General features: G+C 40.0%; 2 protein-coding genes across 5 annotated transcripts in view; both read left to right on the forward strand.

Annotated features, from left to right (window-relative positions):
* Positions 1-45: 45 nt before the first annotated feature.
* GTF2H5 (general transcription factor IIH subunit 5) lies at positions 46-2951 on the forward strand (the record flags this gene model as incomplete). Of its 2 annotated transcripts, NM_001245815.1 has the most annotated exon segments (3): positions 46-217; positions 897-992; positions 2551-2946. In NM_001245815.1, coding segments are annotated over 2 exon segments (216 nt in total).
* A 14955-nt stretch (positions 2952-17906) lies between these two features.
* The window catches only part of TULP4 (TUB like protein 4), a 149247-nt gene continuing 147727 nt past the window's right edge, over positions 17907-19426 (forward strand). Inside the window, exon 1 of one of the 3 annotated variants that reach the window (XM_030269537.4) lies at positions 17907-18306. The gene's annotated coding sequence lies outside the window, so the exon portion shown is untranslated. Of the gene's footprint in view, positions 18425-18482; positions 18859-19426 lie in introns of those variants that run through there. The other 2 variants (XM_032747558.3, XM_041715194.2) reach the window with 2 other exon arrangements.

The following is a 19426-nucleotide window of genomic DNA, read 5'->3' on the forward strand; positions in this document are numbered from 1 at the left end:
GGCGGGGCACTTCCGCCGGCGGGGAAGCGGCGCGGGACGGGGCTGGAGGTGAGGGAGCGGGCGCGGGCTGTGTGCGGCCGAGGTGAGGGACCGCACCGGAGCCCCTGGAAACCCCTCTGAGCAAGGGCAGGACGGGCCAGCAACTCCGCTGGGGAGTAGAGTTGTCGTAAAGAGTCTTAAACCGAGGCGTTGTTTGTTTGGATTTGCGTGTTGGGGGGTATGTGGGGCGTGTTGTGCTTTCAGATTTCCCGTGATCGCCAGTGCTGTTATAGATGGTAATATAATACTGACTTTCGCATCTAAAGATTAGCTTTTTGCATCGCAAGTACAATTTATACTTACTTTTAACTGCTTTTGTATAATACGACCTGTCAGTTTCTGTATGCACTGTATAGTTTACATGAATGTGAATAGTGTGTCAAATATATCGTAAGCTTTAGCAAACGGTTAAAATAGAGACTAAAATGCTTCAATGTAGCTGACTCAGAGAATGATGTAAAACAATTATTTTACTTCTTACATCTTCGGACTGGCCTCTCCAAGTGATAACAGTGACAGAAAACAGAGCATAAGCATCCAGGAAGGATTTCTTTATTCTTTGCTATCACGAAGTGTGAAACAACAAGATAGAGCTACAGGAAGAAATAAAATATATGGATCTGATTTACAGAATGTCCTGCAGACAAGTCAGAGGTTAAAACCAAACAAGAGAAACGTCAAAATCTCAAAAGAATGTTTGAATAATGTATAAACTGATGACTACGCATGTAACCCCAGCAATGTAACTATAGAGAGAACAGAGGTTTTAGGCTATCTCTATGCTCTGGAAATTTGTCTTTCTTTTATCCTTTATGAAATTTCTAAAAATTCTAAAGAGTGAACTCTGTTTTTCACAGTGTGATCCAAAGCAGGGGTTGCTCTTGCTGACTCTTCAGCGTTCATAAGAGAGCAGAGAAGATGGTGAATGTTCTGAAAGGTGTTCTGGTTGAGTGGTGAGTAGCAGCATTTACTGCCTCTCCTTGTGTCAAAGACTGTGTTTCTTTAGACCTGGAACTAATCTAAGTAACTGAAGAGTCAAAAGGAGGTATTGTGGGGAAGGGTGGTGCTGAACAAGCAGAGAAAAGTGCGGCCTTAGGGGGAAGAAAAAGAAGGCAATTGTGGATAGTCTTAATGCCAAAGGCCCATTTTTCTGTTCAAGAGATTGTTTTCCACTTATGCCTAACCTCCTTAAAGAAAAGAAAACTGCATATGAATATGGGGTAAAAAATATGATGGTGAAAAAGTTAGAAGTCACATTGTTGTAAAAATCCAGGTTATTATTTTAACTTAGCAAAGTAGAGAAAAGGATGTAAAATACTTAAAATTAGCATTTACTATGAGAAATTATGCTTCAAAGCTATATTCTACCATGTCTAATGGTCCTCTAATATTGTCACATTTTTGGAAAGGTTTACAAGTTAAAATTTTAGCTGTATATGTAAGTTATCTATATGCTTGTCAGGTACAACTTAACCCTAGTATGAGCGATCCAGTTACCTTGCCAATTTTTCCTTGCAAATATTAGATGTTCCCTCTTGTTCTTTGTATTGCTTGCAAGCAGAGTTTCTTGCTGTTGTTGTTTGTGAACCAAACAAACCAGTTTCTTTACTGATCCTTGAGGAAGACAAGGTAATCTTTCATTTCTTCATTCCTGTTTTGTTTTTATTTAATCAGCTCTAGACTGAATTTGGTGCAGGGCTAACATGTGGTTCTGTTTGTAGATCATATTTGAAAGGAATGTGCTTGGAGTTGATAAATGTCAGCTTTTTGGTGTAGGTGCAATGTACCTGTTTTCATATAATCTCATGTTTGGACTGAGACTCAGGCCTCTGGCTACCTCCAAAGTTAAAGGAAGCATCACTCAAGATTTGTGGGGTCGTATAGCATTACATGATGTGTAAGATTGCTGCTGTACACTTAATCTCCTAATATGTTTGCAATCTATAACTGCACAAAAGCAGTTCCATACTTCCAAAATGTTTTGTTCTAAACAACTTACGTTTTATTTAGAAGGTGATATCATGATCAGTTGGAGTGTGAGAAATATACAATTCTTATATGAGTACTCTTTGTCTGTGCTATACTACTTTGAGTGAGATCTGTGTTCTATCTTCTGGTTATCCCTATGCTTTAAGGAAACATATTTTTATGAGGCTATTGCTGAAATCAGAAATCTAAGTTCAGTCTTGCTTTATTAAGGGTTGGAGTTTTTGAGTTTTAGTTTTGGTTTGGGTGTTTTTGAATCTGCTTTAGCAGCAGCAAATGGAAGCTTCTGTGGTAATCAAGCAGCTGGTTCTACTCATTAGACTTTATTACCATTTTATTTTTGTCTCTATAGTAACCAAAACTACTTGGAAAGAATCAACTTTCACTAAAGTTTCACAAAGTGTATTTAAGTTATGAAAATTAATTTTAGTTTTCCTAAACCCTTTAGGAATGTCTTTGAATGGTGTTTCTTTTGTTTGCGACTATAACTGTGAGGTAGAATCTGATGTGTGTTTGTCTCTACAGTGACCCGGCAATGAAGCAGTTTCTGCTCTACTTGGATGAGTCAAATGCTTTGGGAAAGAAGTTCATCATACAAGACCTGGATGAAACTCATGTCTTTGTGTTAGCTGAGTTGGTCAACTTCCTCCAGGAGAGAGTGGGCGAGTTAATGGACCAGAACTCGTTTCCTATTACTCAGAAGTGAGACAAACCAGAGAAATGAAATTACTGCAAGTTTTGGAACAGTGAATTTCAATAGTTTGGGTTGTTACTGTTTTAATAGCTAACACTGTGGCATGTAAGTCCTACATAGAAGTGGCTACTATAGAAAATGCATCATTTTCATAGACAAAATAGTCTGGAATTGGATTTTGTTTCTCATTTTGAAAGAATGTGGTATCTTTATTAAAAGACTTAAAATGATACACTTGAGGAGTTCCCTTGAGAATTTTTGATGCATGCTCTCTGGTTTTCCTTTAGGTTTTTATCTTGCAAGATATGACCCAAAACATAGAGTAGTGTTTCTGTATTGGAATGCTGTATGAGGTCCTCTGTAGATGTGTTGTGTTCCTGTGTGTGATTGAATCTGATTATAGTGTGACTGATGGAAAGTAAAGAATGTCAGTTTAAGTATGATCTGTGCTTGATGGAACATCTCTAAATTGGAGGCATGGTCAGATACTGCTCTTAACTGGATGGGTTTTATACTGCAGGATGAGAGTTGGTCTGACTGTTTTGTTGTGTTGTTTGAGGTTGGGAGTGTTGGGGGTTTTTTGTTAAAACATGTTACAAATGCCCCATACTACTTGCTTACTTTTACCAAGGCTGTGCTTTCCGAGTTGTTCTGAGTTTGGGGAGAGATGGTGGGAGTTTGGGGTGGAAGGAGGGATTGGGACAACAAAATCTATTGCCCTAGACCATTATAAACTAAAGGGGTGACAGAAATGGGAGACCAGTGCTATAGATATAATTGCTTGTATTTTTTCACTGAAGCCAATAGTCACAATAAGTTATGTGATCAGACTCCCAAGTTCTGCCTAACAATCAAGAAAGCTGGGTTTGGATTTTTGGTTATGGGGGGATTTTTTCAGCTTAGTTCTTTTTCCCATATTGCCTTTTGCTGTAAAGAAAAAAAGCTTTGTATTGTCATGGTTTGGTTGTTTGGGTTTTTTTACTCTGTATTTGTAACTTTAGCTCAGACACTGGCTTAGTTTTTAGACCTACTCATGTACATCAGATAGATGCACAATTTTGTCTTTGAGAAAAAGAAGTGTAAAGAGAAAGGCTTTTTATAAGGAACAGTTTTCTTTACTGACACTCCCACTACTTGTTTTCTCTTGTCCAGTAGATAGCAGATTAATTGGTAGGTTTGTCCTTGTTTTTTGTTCAGATTGTTTTTTGGTTTGTGTTTTTTTCCTCAGAAGGAGGAATCTTCAGGAGAAAATTTCACTAGATGTTTTTAATCAAAAAGCCGTCCAGAGAAAGTTCTGTAGAATTGTGTATATTCAGGTTCATGTGGATGAGCAAATAGCCCTGTAAAATTTAACTTCATGACATTTCTGGTACCTTCCCTTTTCTCTGACTGTATAGAACAATGAGTTTGGGTCTAAATTGTTTAATCTCTCTCTTTCACAAGTGGGTGCTTCCCTGGTCATGTAGATTAAGAACCAGCCATGTGTCTTTACCTGAAATTAGAAGTTTAAATCTTATTTATAAATGGTTTATGGTTTTTTATCTCTTTCTTGAGATTGATCTCAAGAGAATGATCAAACACTGACCTCATAATTTATTTTGTGGAAGGTTGTTGGGGGGGTCATTTAATGGAGAAATAATCAGTAGTTTTAACATGGCATTATAGCCTAGTACAATTTATTTGGAAGTGTGTGTTTCCTTTCTTTGGAATCCTAGTTTATTTTCCATCCAGATTCTGCTGAAAGGTAAATCATCCATCACTCTTTTCAAATTACAGCATTTGAAAAGTCATGTTTGGAATTCCACATTTAAAGCTTCTCTGTATATCGCATGCCTAGTGCTCCATTTCTATTGTGACCTTCCTTTTTAGTCTATAATAAACTTCTTGCAGTTCTTGTTTTTTTCTCCTGGTTAACTGTACAGCTTTGCTGCTTTCTTCCCTGTATTTTATCTTAAATTTACAATAAATTTATGTAATACAGAGGGTTAGAAGTAACCAAACAGTATAAACTAAACAGTTGGGCATGCATCTCATATTCTCTGCTCACAATTTGTGTTTTTTGAGCAAACAAGTTAATGGACTTCTAAACCTGCCAATACTTTTGTTCCTTCCTGTACCCTAACAAGGCATAACCAATTCTGTGCTGGAAGAATAAACAAAAGATATAAAGATGTAAGTTGGTATCATCATATGTAGTCTAAGGAACTGAGTTCACTGTAGTTCCTAGAGAAAAAATGGATCTTGAATCAGGCAGTATGGTGAAGGAAATCCAATGAGGAAACTTTTAGAAATTGAGTAAGTGTATGATTTTAAAAAGCAAACAAACAACCCAAGCAAGACTTTCTGCGATTTGAATGAACTTGGACCTCTGAAAGGTTTTGATTGTTTTTAAGTGCATGTAATCCTAGAACTTACATGTTTTAAAACAACAAAAATACTTGCCCAGATGGGAGAAAAGTAGATACTAGTATTAAAAATACCTATACATTTTGAGATAATCAGCATTTACACTTACAGATTTTAAACGTTTGTGCTGATTTTCATTCAGGTGTGAAATATTGGTGAGTACAGCTTGGAATGAAACACTGCATTAAATATACATTTTTAAAGGCTGGAACACTTGAGAATAAAAGCTGTAGGAGATCTGTTAGAATATATCCATGCTTTGATAATGGAGTTGATAGGGTGAGAAAATCAGCTTTAACTGAATTTAGAATATTAATTTATGTTAATTTAATGTTTGTATCCATAATTATTATGTTCACTTTTTTGCTAGTAGCTATCAAAGAACTACAGTGCTCTCAGGTCCTGCTTGAGCAGCAAAAATAGAGCTTGTATGACAAATTTGTTGCTGCTTGTAAAAGCACCAAATTTTCTCTTGAAGGGCTTTCACTGCTCACTTTTTGCTTGCAGTTTGAGTTGAAAGTATTTTGGGTACTGGAAGAAGAGCATGATAGGACAGTTATATAAAAGACACTTACTTCAACTTCATTTATTACTTGCTACTTATACTTTAGATCTAAATAAAATTACAAGTTCACTTTTTGGCATTTTGTGATGTAAACAGTTGTGTAGTTATTGTAACTTGAACATGCTCATAAATTCTTCTTTTGTTAACACATGCAGAAGCTAAAGAGTTGTATTTGATAGAAGGATGAGACAGATCTCTAAAGCAAGGTAAGAGAATTTGAATAACTTAACATGTTATGTGGGAAGAGAGGGATGGAAACTGAAAATGCTTCCTAGTGAAATAAAGCAATAACATTTCATTTTTATTGAAGATTATACTATTGGACATTTGGGTTTTTTGTTTGAAACATCAGATTTTTTAAGATTGTTTATTAATGGCCTTCAAAGAAAGTTGTGTAAAAACAAGTAAGTCAAAATGCTGTCACATATTTAGATAGTGTTATAAATTGTGGGATAAGCTAATTCTGGAGAGGGGGTTGTTTTAGCAGGGGGGTTGGCAGCACAATGAGTACTACCCTGGTTGGTCAGTATAGATAGGGGTTGTAATGACTTGGTTCGCTTGTGACCAATGCCTGAGTCCCTCTCCCTTCTCTCTGGTACAACAGGTAGCCCAGGAAGAATAACTGTCCAGTACAGTAAGGGAGGAACCAACAATCACTAGGGAGAAAGGATGTGTCCTTTAGAAAGTAAATAGAGATTGCTGTTGAAAAAAAATAGAGAATGCTTTAGGAAATTCTACCATTTTACCTGAGAGAACTAGACTGAGTGGATTTGATTCTGTAGCTAAACTGCCTGTGTTTCACAAAAAAAAGGTAGGCAACTGAATCCATTTGAATAATAGTGGTTTTGTTTAATTGTTTCATGTACTTACAATGATAATTGGGGGACTTGGGGTTATTTTTGGTTTTTGTCGCTTAGTGGTGAAAGCTAAATGGCTGTCTGATGTGCTGTACTAAACCTCTTCCAAGTGCTGTTATACATTAAGAAATCCTGTTTTACAGTCTTTCCAGGTTTATAGGGTGTATTCAAAAGCATATCCTTTGATTCCCTGTTTTTTTTCCTAATGTGCCATAACAACAGATTTTACAGTTTTATCTCACTCAGCTCTGCAGGGCCACCTCATGTGTGTGAGAACAATCCAGAGAACATGTATTTTATGCATTAACAGGATTGTTTACTGTGAGCTTAAGTAAACAAGATTGTTTACTGTAAATTAAAGATAATTGTATTTCATGGTGTCATAAAAATTACTTATATTTAACCTTTCTTAGTTGGCTTCTTCACCATAAAAGGTCAGTCGGCCCCTAGGCTGACATTACAAAAGTAGGGCACTAAAAATCATATATAAATGTGTATAAGTACATATATATATCTATATCACCATATGTATCTTAACCATTCCTTAATCATATAAACCAACACAGTTTGAGAGGTATATTTTGCTCTTAAAATCAGACAGTAGGCCATTGAAGAAAACAGTACGCTTTCATAATAGATTTTTTTTGCAGCTCCAAATTTCATATAAATTATGGACGATGAGTCCTTGATTATACCACAAAAGATCCCGCTGAAGCTTGTGGGGTTACTGTGAAATGAGTGCATTACTCAGTGTGTTAGAATTGTGTGTTTGTTCTGTAATTTAGACTGTGGCAAGGCCTACATTTGCTATACAAAATCAAGGATTCAAAATAAGTTGAAGTTCACAGTGATGGAAGAACAATTTCTTCCTAAACTAAGTCATTATCTTTGGGCTTATGACCTAGCAGCTAATCAGAAATGGAAACAATAGGATGGATATATGATATAAATTTGATATAGACCTGGGTTTTTGTTTGGGTTTTTTGTTTGTTTGTTTTTTGGGTTTTTTTTTTTTCCCCGAAATGTGGAATATAAGTAATATTTTATCCATCTTTGTTTCATATAAAAGATTTTCAGGACCGAAGAGCTGGTAGTTTGAAAGCAGACCAGTAAGGGGAGCTCTTGCCAATATTTTAAGCTAATTTTAAAAAATTGTTGCAGCCTGGGCAGTGGTGGGTCAGAGACTTACCATGCTTTGGACCATCAGCTATGCTTTCAGCGAGAGATGAACTTTCAGCTTCAAAGTGTCCTGCTAAAAAGATATTCACTGTTGAAGATTTAGAAATATTTTTAGTTCAGAAATTTCTTAGCTGCTTAGGTATCCAGTGTTTTCTCCCTAAGTGTAGGTACACAGCTGTGTTTCATTAAAATGATGAGTCTGAAATGTGGTCTTGTCGTCAGATGTTACTGGTAGGTCTGTGTATCTTCACACCATGAGTCTGCTTTAGAAGTTGCTCCGTATTAATTACATAATTTTTAGTGAGTGTAAATCAAAATAAATCATTGTGAATAACAGGTAAGATTTACGATTTTTTTCCTCTGTATTTCCTAATAATACAAAATGCATGTGATTGTAGGGTACCTGTTCCTCAAATCACATGCATCATACTGTATAGAAGACCATACAACATTCAATCTTTCTGTATTTCAGTCTGCACAGGGGATTTCTGCATCTTTTTCCTTACAGTGTTGCTTACAGTGCATGGAAGTGAGACATACAGAAAGTTTTTCCCTCCTTGGCCCCCAAATGAGTAGCTTTATTGGTTTACACATATGTAATTGTAAAATTCAGTACGTTCCCTGACCAAACAAAAAACTACAGTATCTATCAGTTAAGTTTTAATATAAGGGGCAACCCCTGCTAGGTCTTTGAATAATAGGGATTGTATTTTTTATATAGACTGAAAAAGTAATTTTCTCACTTCTGATTGCTTAGCACTCAAAAGGGTGTTAGTAACAAGAAGTGTAAGGTTCCTAGAAGAAGTCTTAAGACTTGTAATACCAATGCAGGAAAGTGCTTGAACACACCAAAGAAGACCCATACAACACCAAAACTGACAGATAATTGATTAGCCATATAACTAGCCTCTCAGGAAAGAAACAGCAAAATTTCTGGATGACTACAGACTGAAAGAGTTGACTGTCAGTGCTGTACAGCTGTTCATTTTTCTATGACACAAAAGATGGCTTCAACTGTAAATGGCAGGGTTTGCAGAGCAATGGGTGCCCTTGCAGCTGTGAAGATCTCACTTGCAGATGAGATAGTGTTGCATGTTTTTGCAGTGTTGGTATAGCTCATACACTGTCAGTAAACAGAGGTATTCACACCAAGCAAATTATCTCTCACCATTTTGTGTGTTGTGTTCCTGATGTATCAAAGCTAGAGAGGTGAGGTGAGAGGGCAAAAGAAAAAAAAAGGCAGGAAAAAGGGGGAAGAGTATTTTAGGTTTGTAACTATTCTTTCCTGTTAATTCTGAAATTGAACAAGATCAGAAGGAGCATAAGGATCAAAAAATTTACTTGCAATTGACTAGATCTTAATCGGCTTACAAAAGGCTCTGTGTTTATCCAACCAGAGACCAAGCTTTCTTAATACTACACCTACTATTCATTTGCTCTGTCCTGAATGGGACCACTTTTCTCTGTGGAATTACTCTGTGTAGTTTTACTTCTTCTTAATCTCTTAATTCTTCTCCACTGGCAACTTTGTTGTAAGACATGTTTTGTATGTGTGTCATATCATTAGATATACAGGTATTCCAAAAGCTAGAGATTCAGCAGAAGTGAGTAACCCTGGAATAATGATGACCTTCTGTATCATCAACCAGATATGAAAGAAAAACTTCTCTTCAGCTGTAAAACGAAGCATGTTCCCTATATTTGATTTTACTTTTGGTCTAAACAAAGACTAATTTTATCTTTTAATATTAGGAAAGTTATAAAATCAGTATAAAACTGAAGAAAAAAGAAGCCTGGTTTCTTAAGGAATATTTGAACTCAATATTGTTAAGCACAACCACATCAAGGCCAATGTAATGAAGGACTGTGACAGCTTTTAGTGTTGGTCAGGTGGGCTTTTAGGGAGAGGGAGCTGCAAATAGCATTTGAGAAGAGCCCTAGAGGATGGATGAGGAGTGGGCAAAGCTAAGCATCTGACAAAATCTGTCAGGAGGACTAGGGAACCTGAAGTCTTGGAATCAGTAAATGTTTCCTCTTTTGGTTTTCAGTAGGGTTTTTAAAAGCTATTTCTGCCTGTTTAGCCTGCTGTGTTACAGCAGGAACCAGAAGGAGCTGTAGAGAGTGGGAAGGAACAATTCTGAGGGTGGATGTTTTTCAGAAGGTGGTTTCTAAAGTCGTTTGCTGCAAGTATGAAAAACTAGACCAAATTGAGACTGTCTTTTCAATGTACAATTAAAACGAAGAAACTGTGAAGGTCCAACAAAAAAATTTTGTTTGACTTGGTAGCTATGAGAAGCAATCCACTACACTCTAAATTTGAAACACTGAGGGAAGCTTTCATGTAATGCATTTTTTCATTGACATTGTAGTTACATGAATATCATAACCAAAGTGAGTCATAAAAACAAATAGAGAAGACTGTGAATATAGTCTACCTGGACCTTAGTAAAGCCTTTGACACCATTTCTCCATTCTGGAAAGAACTGGCTGCTCGTGGTTTGGCCTGGTGCTGTTTGGTGGGTAAAAATCTGGCTGGATGGCCAGGCCCAGGGAGAGGTAATGAATGGTGCTGCATCCAGCTGGTGACCTGTCACTTGTGGTGTTCCTCTGGCCTGAGTACTGGGGTCAGGCCTGTTTAACAACTTTATCAATGGTCTGGACAAGGGGATTCAGGGCACCTTCAATCTGTTTGCAGGTGACACCAAGGTAGGTGGGAGTGTTGATCTGCTGGAGGGTGGGAAGGCTCTGCAGAGGGATCTGGACAGGCTGGACCAGTGGCTGAGGCCAGTGATGTGAGGTTCAATAAGGCCAAGTGCTGGGTCCTGCCCTTGCTGGGTCACAACAACCCCAGGCAGGGCTACAGGCTGGGGAAAGTGGCTGGAAAGGGGCCTGGCAGAAAAGGACCTGGGGGTGCTGGTGACAGCAGCTGAGCATGAGCCAGCTGTGCCCAGATAGCCAAGAAGGCAAATGCCATCCTGGCCTGGATCAGCAATGGTGTGGCCAGCAGGAGCAGGGCAGGGATTGTCCCCCTGTACTCAGCACTGGTGAGGCTGTGCCTCGAATCCTGTGATCAGTTCTGGGCCCCTCACTACAGGAAAGATACTGAACCACGGGAGTGACTCCAAAGAATGGCAACAGAGCTGGCGAAGGGTTAGAGCACAAGTCTTACAAGGAGTGGTTGTAGGAGCTGGGGGTGTTTAGCCTGGAGGAAAGAAGGCTCGGGGGAGACCTCATCAGGGAGACCTACAGCAACCTGAAAGGAGGTTGTGGTGAGCTTGGGGGTTGGTCTCTTTCCCAAGTAACGAGTGATAAGAAGAAACGGGCTCCAGTTTTGCCAGGAGAGGTTTAGGTTGTATATTACGAAAAATGTTTTCATCAAAAGGTTGGTTAGGCATTGGAACGTGTTGCCCAGGGAAGTGGTGGAATCACCAGCTCTGGAAGTGTTCAAATGGCATGTGGATGTGACACGTGGGTATATGGTCTTACAATTACCATGCAGTGCTGGGTTAAGAGCTGGACTTAGTGATCTTAGAGGTTTTTCCAACCTTAATGGTTCTGTGATTCTACAGCATGCCTACCCTGTGAGAGAAAGAGACCTTTCCTTGCCTAACAGTATTTCTTAAGATTTAGGGAGGAAAGGGATTTTGCAGTCCTTACACTGAGTGGCATTCCTGTAAGGTGGGGGATCTCAAGGGGGAACAAACATAGAAAATTGAGTGCTAATAAGGATAACCAGACCTTTCACATCTAGAATTTATTTTTGTGTCCTAACACTAGGATTAAAAGGATCAATGAAATCTCTAATCAGGTATTCATGAAAGTCAGGGGTGTTTCTTAAGTAATTTTGTTTGGACATGGAGCTGCTTTCTATAATTTTAATATATTTTGCTAAAACCATTAAAAATGCAAAAAGTCATCATATTCTTGTGGTGTATTTTTCTACTCTTAAGTCTAGGTTGAAATGTGGGTTTTTTTCCAGTGGAATAAATGCGCTTAAATATTTAGTCATATTCCTCTATAGAACTACCCACAATAATGCAGGCATTATGCTGTAATTATACTGGGTTTAATTTGGGGTTTTTTTAAGAATTAACATTTGATTTTGCAATAGTCTCTGTCATATCTTCTGAAATGGAAGGTGATAGTAGACAGTACACTAATTTGGGACTCCGGTGTTAAACTGTGCTTAAGACCTTGAATATTTTGGTGGCATTTCTCTTATTTCACATTTTTCAAGATTTTTCTCTTTATTTTTGTATTTAAATGTTATCTCCATTGAATTTGGTGGGGGGGGGGGGGGAGAAAAGGACTGCTTAAGCTTTGCTGTATTGTCCTTTTACTTAAGCTGCTCATGAGACCATACTTGGAAATAAGAGGTTTTGAAGAAAATATATATGGTATGAGTCTCTGTAGATTTAAGCTGAAAAAAAAATATAAATTTGTATCTTGGGCATTAAGGCACATGTCTGAAAAGCCTAGGGACCTTGGAAGTATTTCCACCAGCTGTTATTTGTTCTAATATTCTAATGTGCTCTTTGCTGAGAAAGTTATATTAATTGATCTTTTTTATATTGTAGACATATTCAAAGGGCTCACTTTGAACTAGGGTTTCATTATGCTAAAATTTATGTGAAGTGCATAGATAAGGAGCCTAATCTGATGCTGTAAGTGAAATAGGCAAAATTGCTCTGTTTAATAGTGTAGCATGCAGATAGACATGTTTATTTCTCCTGGGCTTCAGTAGTATGCATTTCAAGTTTAATTTACCATTCTTCAATATAATTGATCACTACTGTCTGGACCAGCACAGTATTTTTCATATTCCAGAACTCTCTTTGAAATTCTGGGAGTAGTAGCTTCTTTCATGATGTTATCAAATACCTTACATGTATTCTCTTACTGACTGACAGATGCAGATTTTTATTCTCTTTTCACTTGATGCCTTCAGTTTAAAATCTTCAAGTCCTTCAATTCATGACTTTGTGCTATCATATTTAATCCTGTTCTTTTTGGTGGTCACTAAAAATGTTTCTGGGAGTCATCTGTTATTTTCTGAATAATATATCTGTTTTGAGTCTAGACTGTATTGTTGATCCTCAGATTTGTGTGATCAGCACATTTTATTAGCACACTTATATTTTTGTTCTAAGGTCACCTAACAAAAATATTAGAAAGGACAGTATCATGACTAATTCTTCAGGGACTCCATTTATTGTATCTCCTCAGTCTGTTTTCTTTGGAGCACTATCCAGTGCTAGACTTAACTAGTTCTGATCCCTTGCCATCTGTACTAATCTTCATCTCTTCAGTTATTATCTTGTGTGCCATAATTTGAAATACTATGTAAAGTTTAAAAAAAAAAATAAAAACAACCCACATGTGAATATATTTCCCTTGCTTAGTGTAGTGGTTTGACCCCAGCTGGATGCCAGGACTCACCAAAGCTATTCTATCACACCCCTCCACAACTGGACATGGGAGAGAAAAGAGTTCATGGGCTGAGGTAAGGACAGAGAGAGATCACTCACCAAATACTGTCACAGGCAAATCAGACATGAATTAGAGATATTAATTGAATTTATTACTAACAAAATCAGAGCAGGATAATCAGAAGTAAAATAAGACTTTAAAACCACCTTTTCCCCCACCCCTCTTTCCTTCCCAGCTCCACCTCCTCCCCCTCAGTGGTGCAGGGAGACAGGAAATAGGGATTCTGGTCAGTTCATCACCATATGTTTGTGCCACTGCTCAGGGAGAAGAGTCCTCCCCCTGCTCCAGTGTGGGATCCCTCCCACAGGAGACAGCTCTCCATAAACTTCTCCAGTGTGAGTCCATCCCACGGGCAACAGTCCTCCCCTAACTACAGCACTGTGGGTCACTCTTCCATGTGCTGCGGTCCTGCAGGCACGGCCTGCTCCAGCCTGGGTTCCCCACAGGGTTGCAAATTCTACCAGGAATCCTGCTCGAGTGTCAACTTCTCTCTGAGGGGCTGCAGGTCTTGTTTTCCCTGTTCAGGTCTTGAAGAATGGGGGCAAAATATATGTGGGAGGTTGGAGCTGTTTCCACAACAAAAATGAGGCAGGAGGAAGCTGGAGTGAACAGCCAGGCAACTGTAGGGTTTGGTCAATCCTCCTTCAGCCTGGCTATTCCCTGAGTTATGGAGGAAATCCTTGCTCTGTTGGGGAATCTGCCCAGGTAAGCTGACTTGTTTATCTTTTTCTGATGTGTTCCTCTGTGGTGAAGGAAAATTCAAGGTGAGGTACATCAAGAGGTAATGCCTTTTGGAATCAGCTGAGCATACGAAACCGACAAAAATGCATTCTTTGTGGAAGGAGTGATAGATTTGCATGCGAAAAAAGGGAGCAACTTAGCATAGGAAACTCTCTAATGCATTAAAAATGGGACAGTCATTCATGCTGTAAATCAAGACAGAGGTGAAGGAGGAAAGTAGAATAATGGAGGCATCTACAAAAGCAGCTTTTGCATTGCAAGACCCTTCAGTACCTATTCTAGGTTCTGTAAAATGTAGTGTTCTGCAAGGTGAATTCTATGTGCCTTTTTTTTTTTTTTATGACCTATAAAGGAAATTTTTCTGTTTCTTTTAATTTAGGATATTTTGGCAATTCTCTGCTTCCCTTTATTTCCAGAAGGACCAAAAAGCTGGAGTGAAATAAAGACATACCTTAATTTTAGTTTTAGGTTTCTTGATTCTATAGCATACATAGATGAATTGAGCTTGTTGAACTCGAAGGTATTGCTAAGTTTTGTGTGGATTTAATCACATGCCAACACTAAACACTTTTTTGCTTACCTGCTAATGATTACACCTTAAAGATGCAAGCACTTTTTTGTTGTTTTTTTGTGTAGAAATTTTTTGTTATTCCATAGTAATCTGGATTTAGTAGATCTGCATCTTAAATGAAACTGTCTTTAGGATGGGATTAGTTATGAAGAGCTGCTTCATAATGATACTTAAAAAACCCTAGGCAAACCAAAAAACCAAATCCCAAACCAACAAACAAAAAAGCTCCATATTAAAGTAATGGATTCAAGAGGATCTTAATGGTTACATTTGATTTTTCAGATGTACTTTCCCTTTCTCATGAATCATATGAAAAACTTCTATTATTAAATAACCAACCACCTGTGGCTTTACATTTAATGAGATTATATTTAATTAAGAGATAGAGAACTATTGGCTCATCAGTTCTGGGAACACAAAGCCCATGGCATTCACAGTTCTGTTCTTTGCAGTGCTAATGTTGATTGAATTTGGAAGGCAACAAAGTCCTGTGCTTTGTTTTCTGTCCCAAGTATAAGTGAACATGAACAAAGTGAGCTTGTGAAAGGTGAAGAAATGAAAACTGAAGTGAAATAGGAAGAAAGTGTCTACAATAAAAAAAAAAAAAAAGAAAAAAAAAAAAAAAGGTAAGAGAGTGTGAATATTTTACCTGATAAGAAAAATATGAGATGTGCTACTGGGCAGAACAAGGAAGGTAAGCTGAAGATTCTTTTCTCATGGTTTTTGAAATTAAAACCAATAAGACGTTCAAAAAATTTTGCGCAGTTGCTTGTAGACAAATGGGATTTATCATCTGCCTTCGTGAGGGTCATTACTAGTGTTTTTTAAAGGTGTCTGCCTTTAAAAAGATAGGAAATATTACAAGTCTTTCTGAAGAAGAGGCTAGCCTTTGGTTCTTAGAGGGTTGTGAATATGGGACTAATGGACTACAGAAATGGACAGATACTAAAGTAGCTGCTTCCTCTCACAGCTGGGTAAAATGAAGAAGCATAGGCCTGGTTATGATTGAAACAGAGATGAGTTCATTCTGAAAGAACATGTGTATTTGCTGTTGACCTTAAATTCACAATATTCCAATAACAAAAATTACAAACTTTTCTGTGCTTGACTGATCTTTATTATCCTGTCAAATTGGCTAAGTAACTAAGTTTTCTTTAGGTCAGTAATACTAAGAACTGAGAAGAACCAAAGCATTTGAACAAACAATCAGAAATCCAAATTAAACAAAAAGAAGTGGGGTTCTTAGACTTTGCAATAAAATTAACAATGGTGCAGGAGATGATGATTTTTAATAACATAATTTTAGGTTAATGTTTCTATTAATTTATATTGCTGAAGTTGCATTAAATGATGCACTTGGATTATTTAAATGTTTATACTGTTAGCACCATAATCAAATGAACTGGTACTTTAGGTCAGACTTAGTAGACTGGAGGAGGAAGGGATGAGTGGGTTAGTGAAGGAAAAGGTTGTCTATTTCCTTTGGGTTTTATATGTTTCATATATATCTTCAAAAATATTGTGAAGTGTGAATTAAGTATGCTTTAAAATGCTTCATTATCCTAGAGAAGTACCTTTAGTCGTAGTAAAAAAACGTTCAAAAAAGTACAAAGTAGTTTCACAAACCTGATGGAATACAGTAGCAGTATTTTCCCAAGTGTGATCTCCTGCTGCATTTATAGAGCAACAGTGTCCCATAGGCAAGTTGCAAGACCATGATTTGTTGCTATAAATAGTAGAGATTTTAACTTCTCTTTCCACTTTGGAAGACGAGGCTTTATCTGATCTGTAAGGATACCCCTGGGTATCCACTCACTCAGATTATGGATTTAATCTGAGATTGCTGTAGTTTCCCTTCTGCACATGGAGGAATGCTGTAGTCTATCCCCAGCATGGAAAAAGATCTTGTTGATTCATATATGCAGATGAAAAAGATGGGGACTTGTTCCTCTGTTGCAAGGTTTAAACACCTGAAGTATCTGGTTCTAGTTCCTGAGACTCTTGTGCATCTATGTAAATTAATTTTTGGAAGACAAATGTGTTATTTTGATAGAGTGAGATGGAATAAACATTTTTCCATGTATTTTCCTTCCCTCCTCAACACAGGGTGTAGAATGGATGGGATTCCTGAAAGGTATTCAGTCACAGTCATGGTGTGTAGAGGCTGGTGAGCAACTACCAAACAGATTTCTCTTTTGATTATGAACCACCCGCAACCTCTAATGCAGCTCAGAAGGGACTTGAGGGCAACACTGTTGCGCCACAGTTAATGTGCCCGGGGTGAAGAGGACAGGATTACAAAGGCAATTAAAGCTGCAGTGGTGTTTTGCAAACCTCTCTGATTTTTTTTTCCTTTCCTACCTAAATTTAGTTCTTATGATGGCCAGTAAACTAGGAATTGAGCTAAGACACAGACAGCTGAAGTCAGACACAAGGATTGAGTCAAGCCACAAGTGGTTTGAACTATTCTGGCTCCTCAAAATTTTCTACTGAAATATGTGAAATATAAGCTTACCAGTGGTGGTGGTGGCTATCTTGTGAAGATGTCCAGTGGGCAGTTCAGGGAAGAACCTGTTCTTCACAGCTCACCAGTTGATAACAACTCTAATGCAACCAGAAATGGACAGCTTTAATTTATTTAGCTATAGGATCTTTTAAGAGGTGTCCCAGGGTTTAGCTGTGTAGTGCAACTGAAAACCTTAAGAAAAAAGCAACTTTTTTCATAAATGAGAATTTTATTAACAGACAAAATGTATACCCAGCTCTTAACACATTATCTCAAGCTTCAGTCTTTCAGATTTTTATACATGTAGCAGGTCCTCTGGCACAAAGTTTGGCCCCTTCTTGCTATAGGCTGTAAGATAAAATCCTTATGAAGCTTTGGGCAAGGGTGTGAAAAATATTTACCTTTTCAGTTTCTGAAATGGTCTGTAAGTTTTGATTACTAAAGCCAGCAGGGGATAGGGCCTTTTCACTTCCTGCTCCCCATGTACTTTTTGTCGGATGGCTTTTCTAGAGCTGATAATTGCAGTTTGTATGAGTTTTCCTTAAATTTCTGAGTGTTTCACACCTTTTATGTTCAGGCATTTTGTTACTCCTTTTTGAAGATAGTGAATGTGCATTGAATGTGATACCAGAGCACGGAGTTTGCTTTTACCGAGGCTCTCCCAGGTTTTGTAGTGTTGCTATCTGGATTGTATCCTGAATTTCCAAGTTTGAAGGATAAAGGTATTCCCTCCGACAAGATACCCCCTTGGCCCATTACTGTAAGCATTATTTTCTGGGAGCAAAGGTTACACTTAGCATAGAACACTGGTGAGCACAGTTAATTTTCGCTCGCTGTGGCGTCTGGTGTGAGTCAAAAACGCAGGAATACAGCGCTTGTTATTCTTGCGGGGAGAAGTGTGAAGTACGCGATGGGGCTCGATGCCCCAGATATTGGCTCCAACATCCTTTCCTTCTTTCTCAGCCCCGAAGGCAGGAGGGGCAAGCTCGCTCCCAGCGCTTTGCTGTCACATCACGCCCGCTGTTGCGGTTTCTGGTCTGGCGGGACACAGGCCGTGCTGGCGGCTGTTTCCCCGTCAGACGAGCTGTTCCAAGCCGCGCTGCGGTGTGTCCCGGCCGCGTCCCGCCGCCCATCCCGGCCCATCCCGGCCCATCCCGGCGCGGCCGGGCTGCCGGCAGGGGCGGAGCCGGGCCGGGCAGGGCGGCGGTCACGTGGCGGGGTCACGTGGCGGGGGAGCCGGGCCCAGCCGCCGCCGCCGCCGCTCCGGGAGCGGTGAGAGACGGAGCCGGGAGGGCGGGCAGGGAAGGAGGGAGGGGAACAGGGAGCGGGAGGGAGGGAGCCCGCGGGCGCGAGTGGTCGCCGCCCGCTCTGCCGCCGCTGCCGCGGCGAGGTGAGTGCGGGAGGTGGGGCGGGATGGGCCGGGCGCTGCGCGGGGCCGCGGGCGGCTCCGGGGCTGTTTTCCTTTTGTTGCGGTGGGCGCCGGCCGCGGGCAGGGCGGTCCCGCTCTCTGGGGGCGAGGGGGTCCCGGTGCGCCGCCGGGACGTGCGCGTTCTCCGCGAGCCGCGTCCTTCCCGCCGCGCTTCCCCCGCTCCCGGCGGGCGCCGGCCGGGATGAGCCCCGGGAAGGCGGGCGGGAGGCTGCCTGGAGCCCCCGTCCTGCCCGTACACCTGCGGCTTTGGGCCGCGGGGCGGGGGTGCTGCCGCCCTCCCCCGGGGGCCCGGGAGCGGCCGGGGGGTCCGGGAGCCCCGGGCGGCGGCGGGGAGGGAAGCGCTGGCTCCGGCATCACCTGTGACTCTCCGTGCACCGCCCGTCGCGCTGCCATTTGTAAATATTGTTGTCTTTTTCTCCTTTTTTTTTTTTTCCCCTTTCCCCCTACGTTCCCCCGTGCCCCCGCCTTAGCGGGCTGGGGGTGGCGGGGAGCGCACGGTTCGGAGTCGCGCCCCGCGATGTGCAGAGATCCGCCTCAGGAGCGCAACTCCTTCTCATTCTTTGTGTTGTGTCTTCTCGTCGTGCCTTTCAGTAAGCGTCTGTGTGCGAACGTGTTCCAGCACCTTGGCTTCCTAAAGGTTTCCGAAAAAGTGCAGGAATCGTTTACCAGTTCAGTGCTTAAATTTGACCGAGACATTAGAACAGGCGATTAAAAACAGCTGTATGGGGTGAGATCAAAGGTCTGTCTTGTTTGGATTGCCGTTTCTGCAAGTGGCACATAGCAGATGCTTAGGAAACACCATAACAACAGGGTGAGCGTGCTGTGATTCTTTGGGAAACCAGCCAGGCCTCCAGCAATTTGAGGTTAAGGGATTGCCTGAGTCAAATGTGATGTTTTTGTATTTAAGAGTCCTTTTTTGCCAATGGCTTAGATATACATGTTTTTCAAACAAAAACTAAACAA

This window comes from Taeniopygia guttata, chromosome 3 (assembly GCF_048771995.1).
Source record: "Taeniopygia guttata chromosome 3, bTaeGut7.mat, whole genome shotgun sequence".
In the NCBI taxonomy this organism is placed as follows: Eukaryota; Metazoa; Chordata; class Aves; order Passeriformes; family Estrildidae; genus Taeniopygia; species Taeniopygia guttata.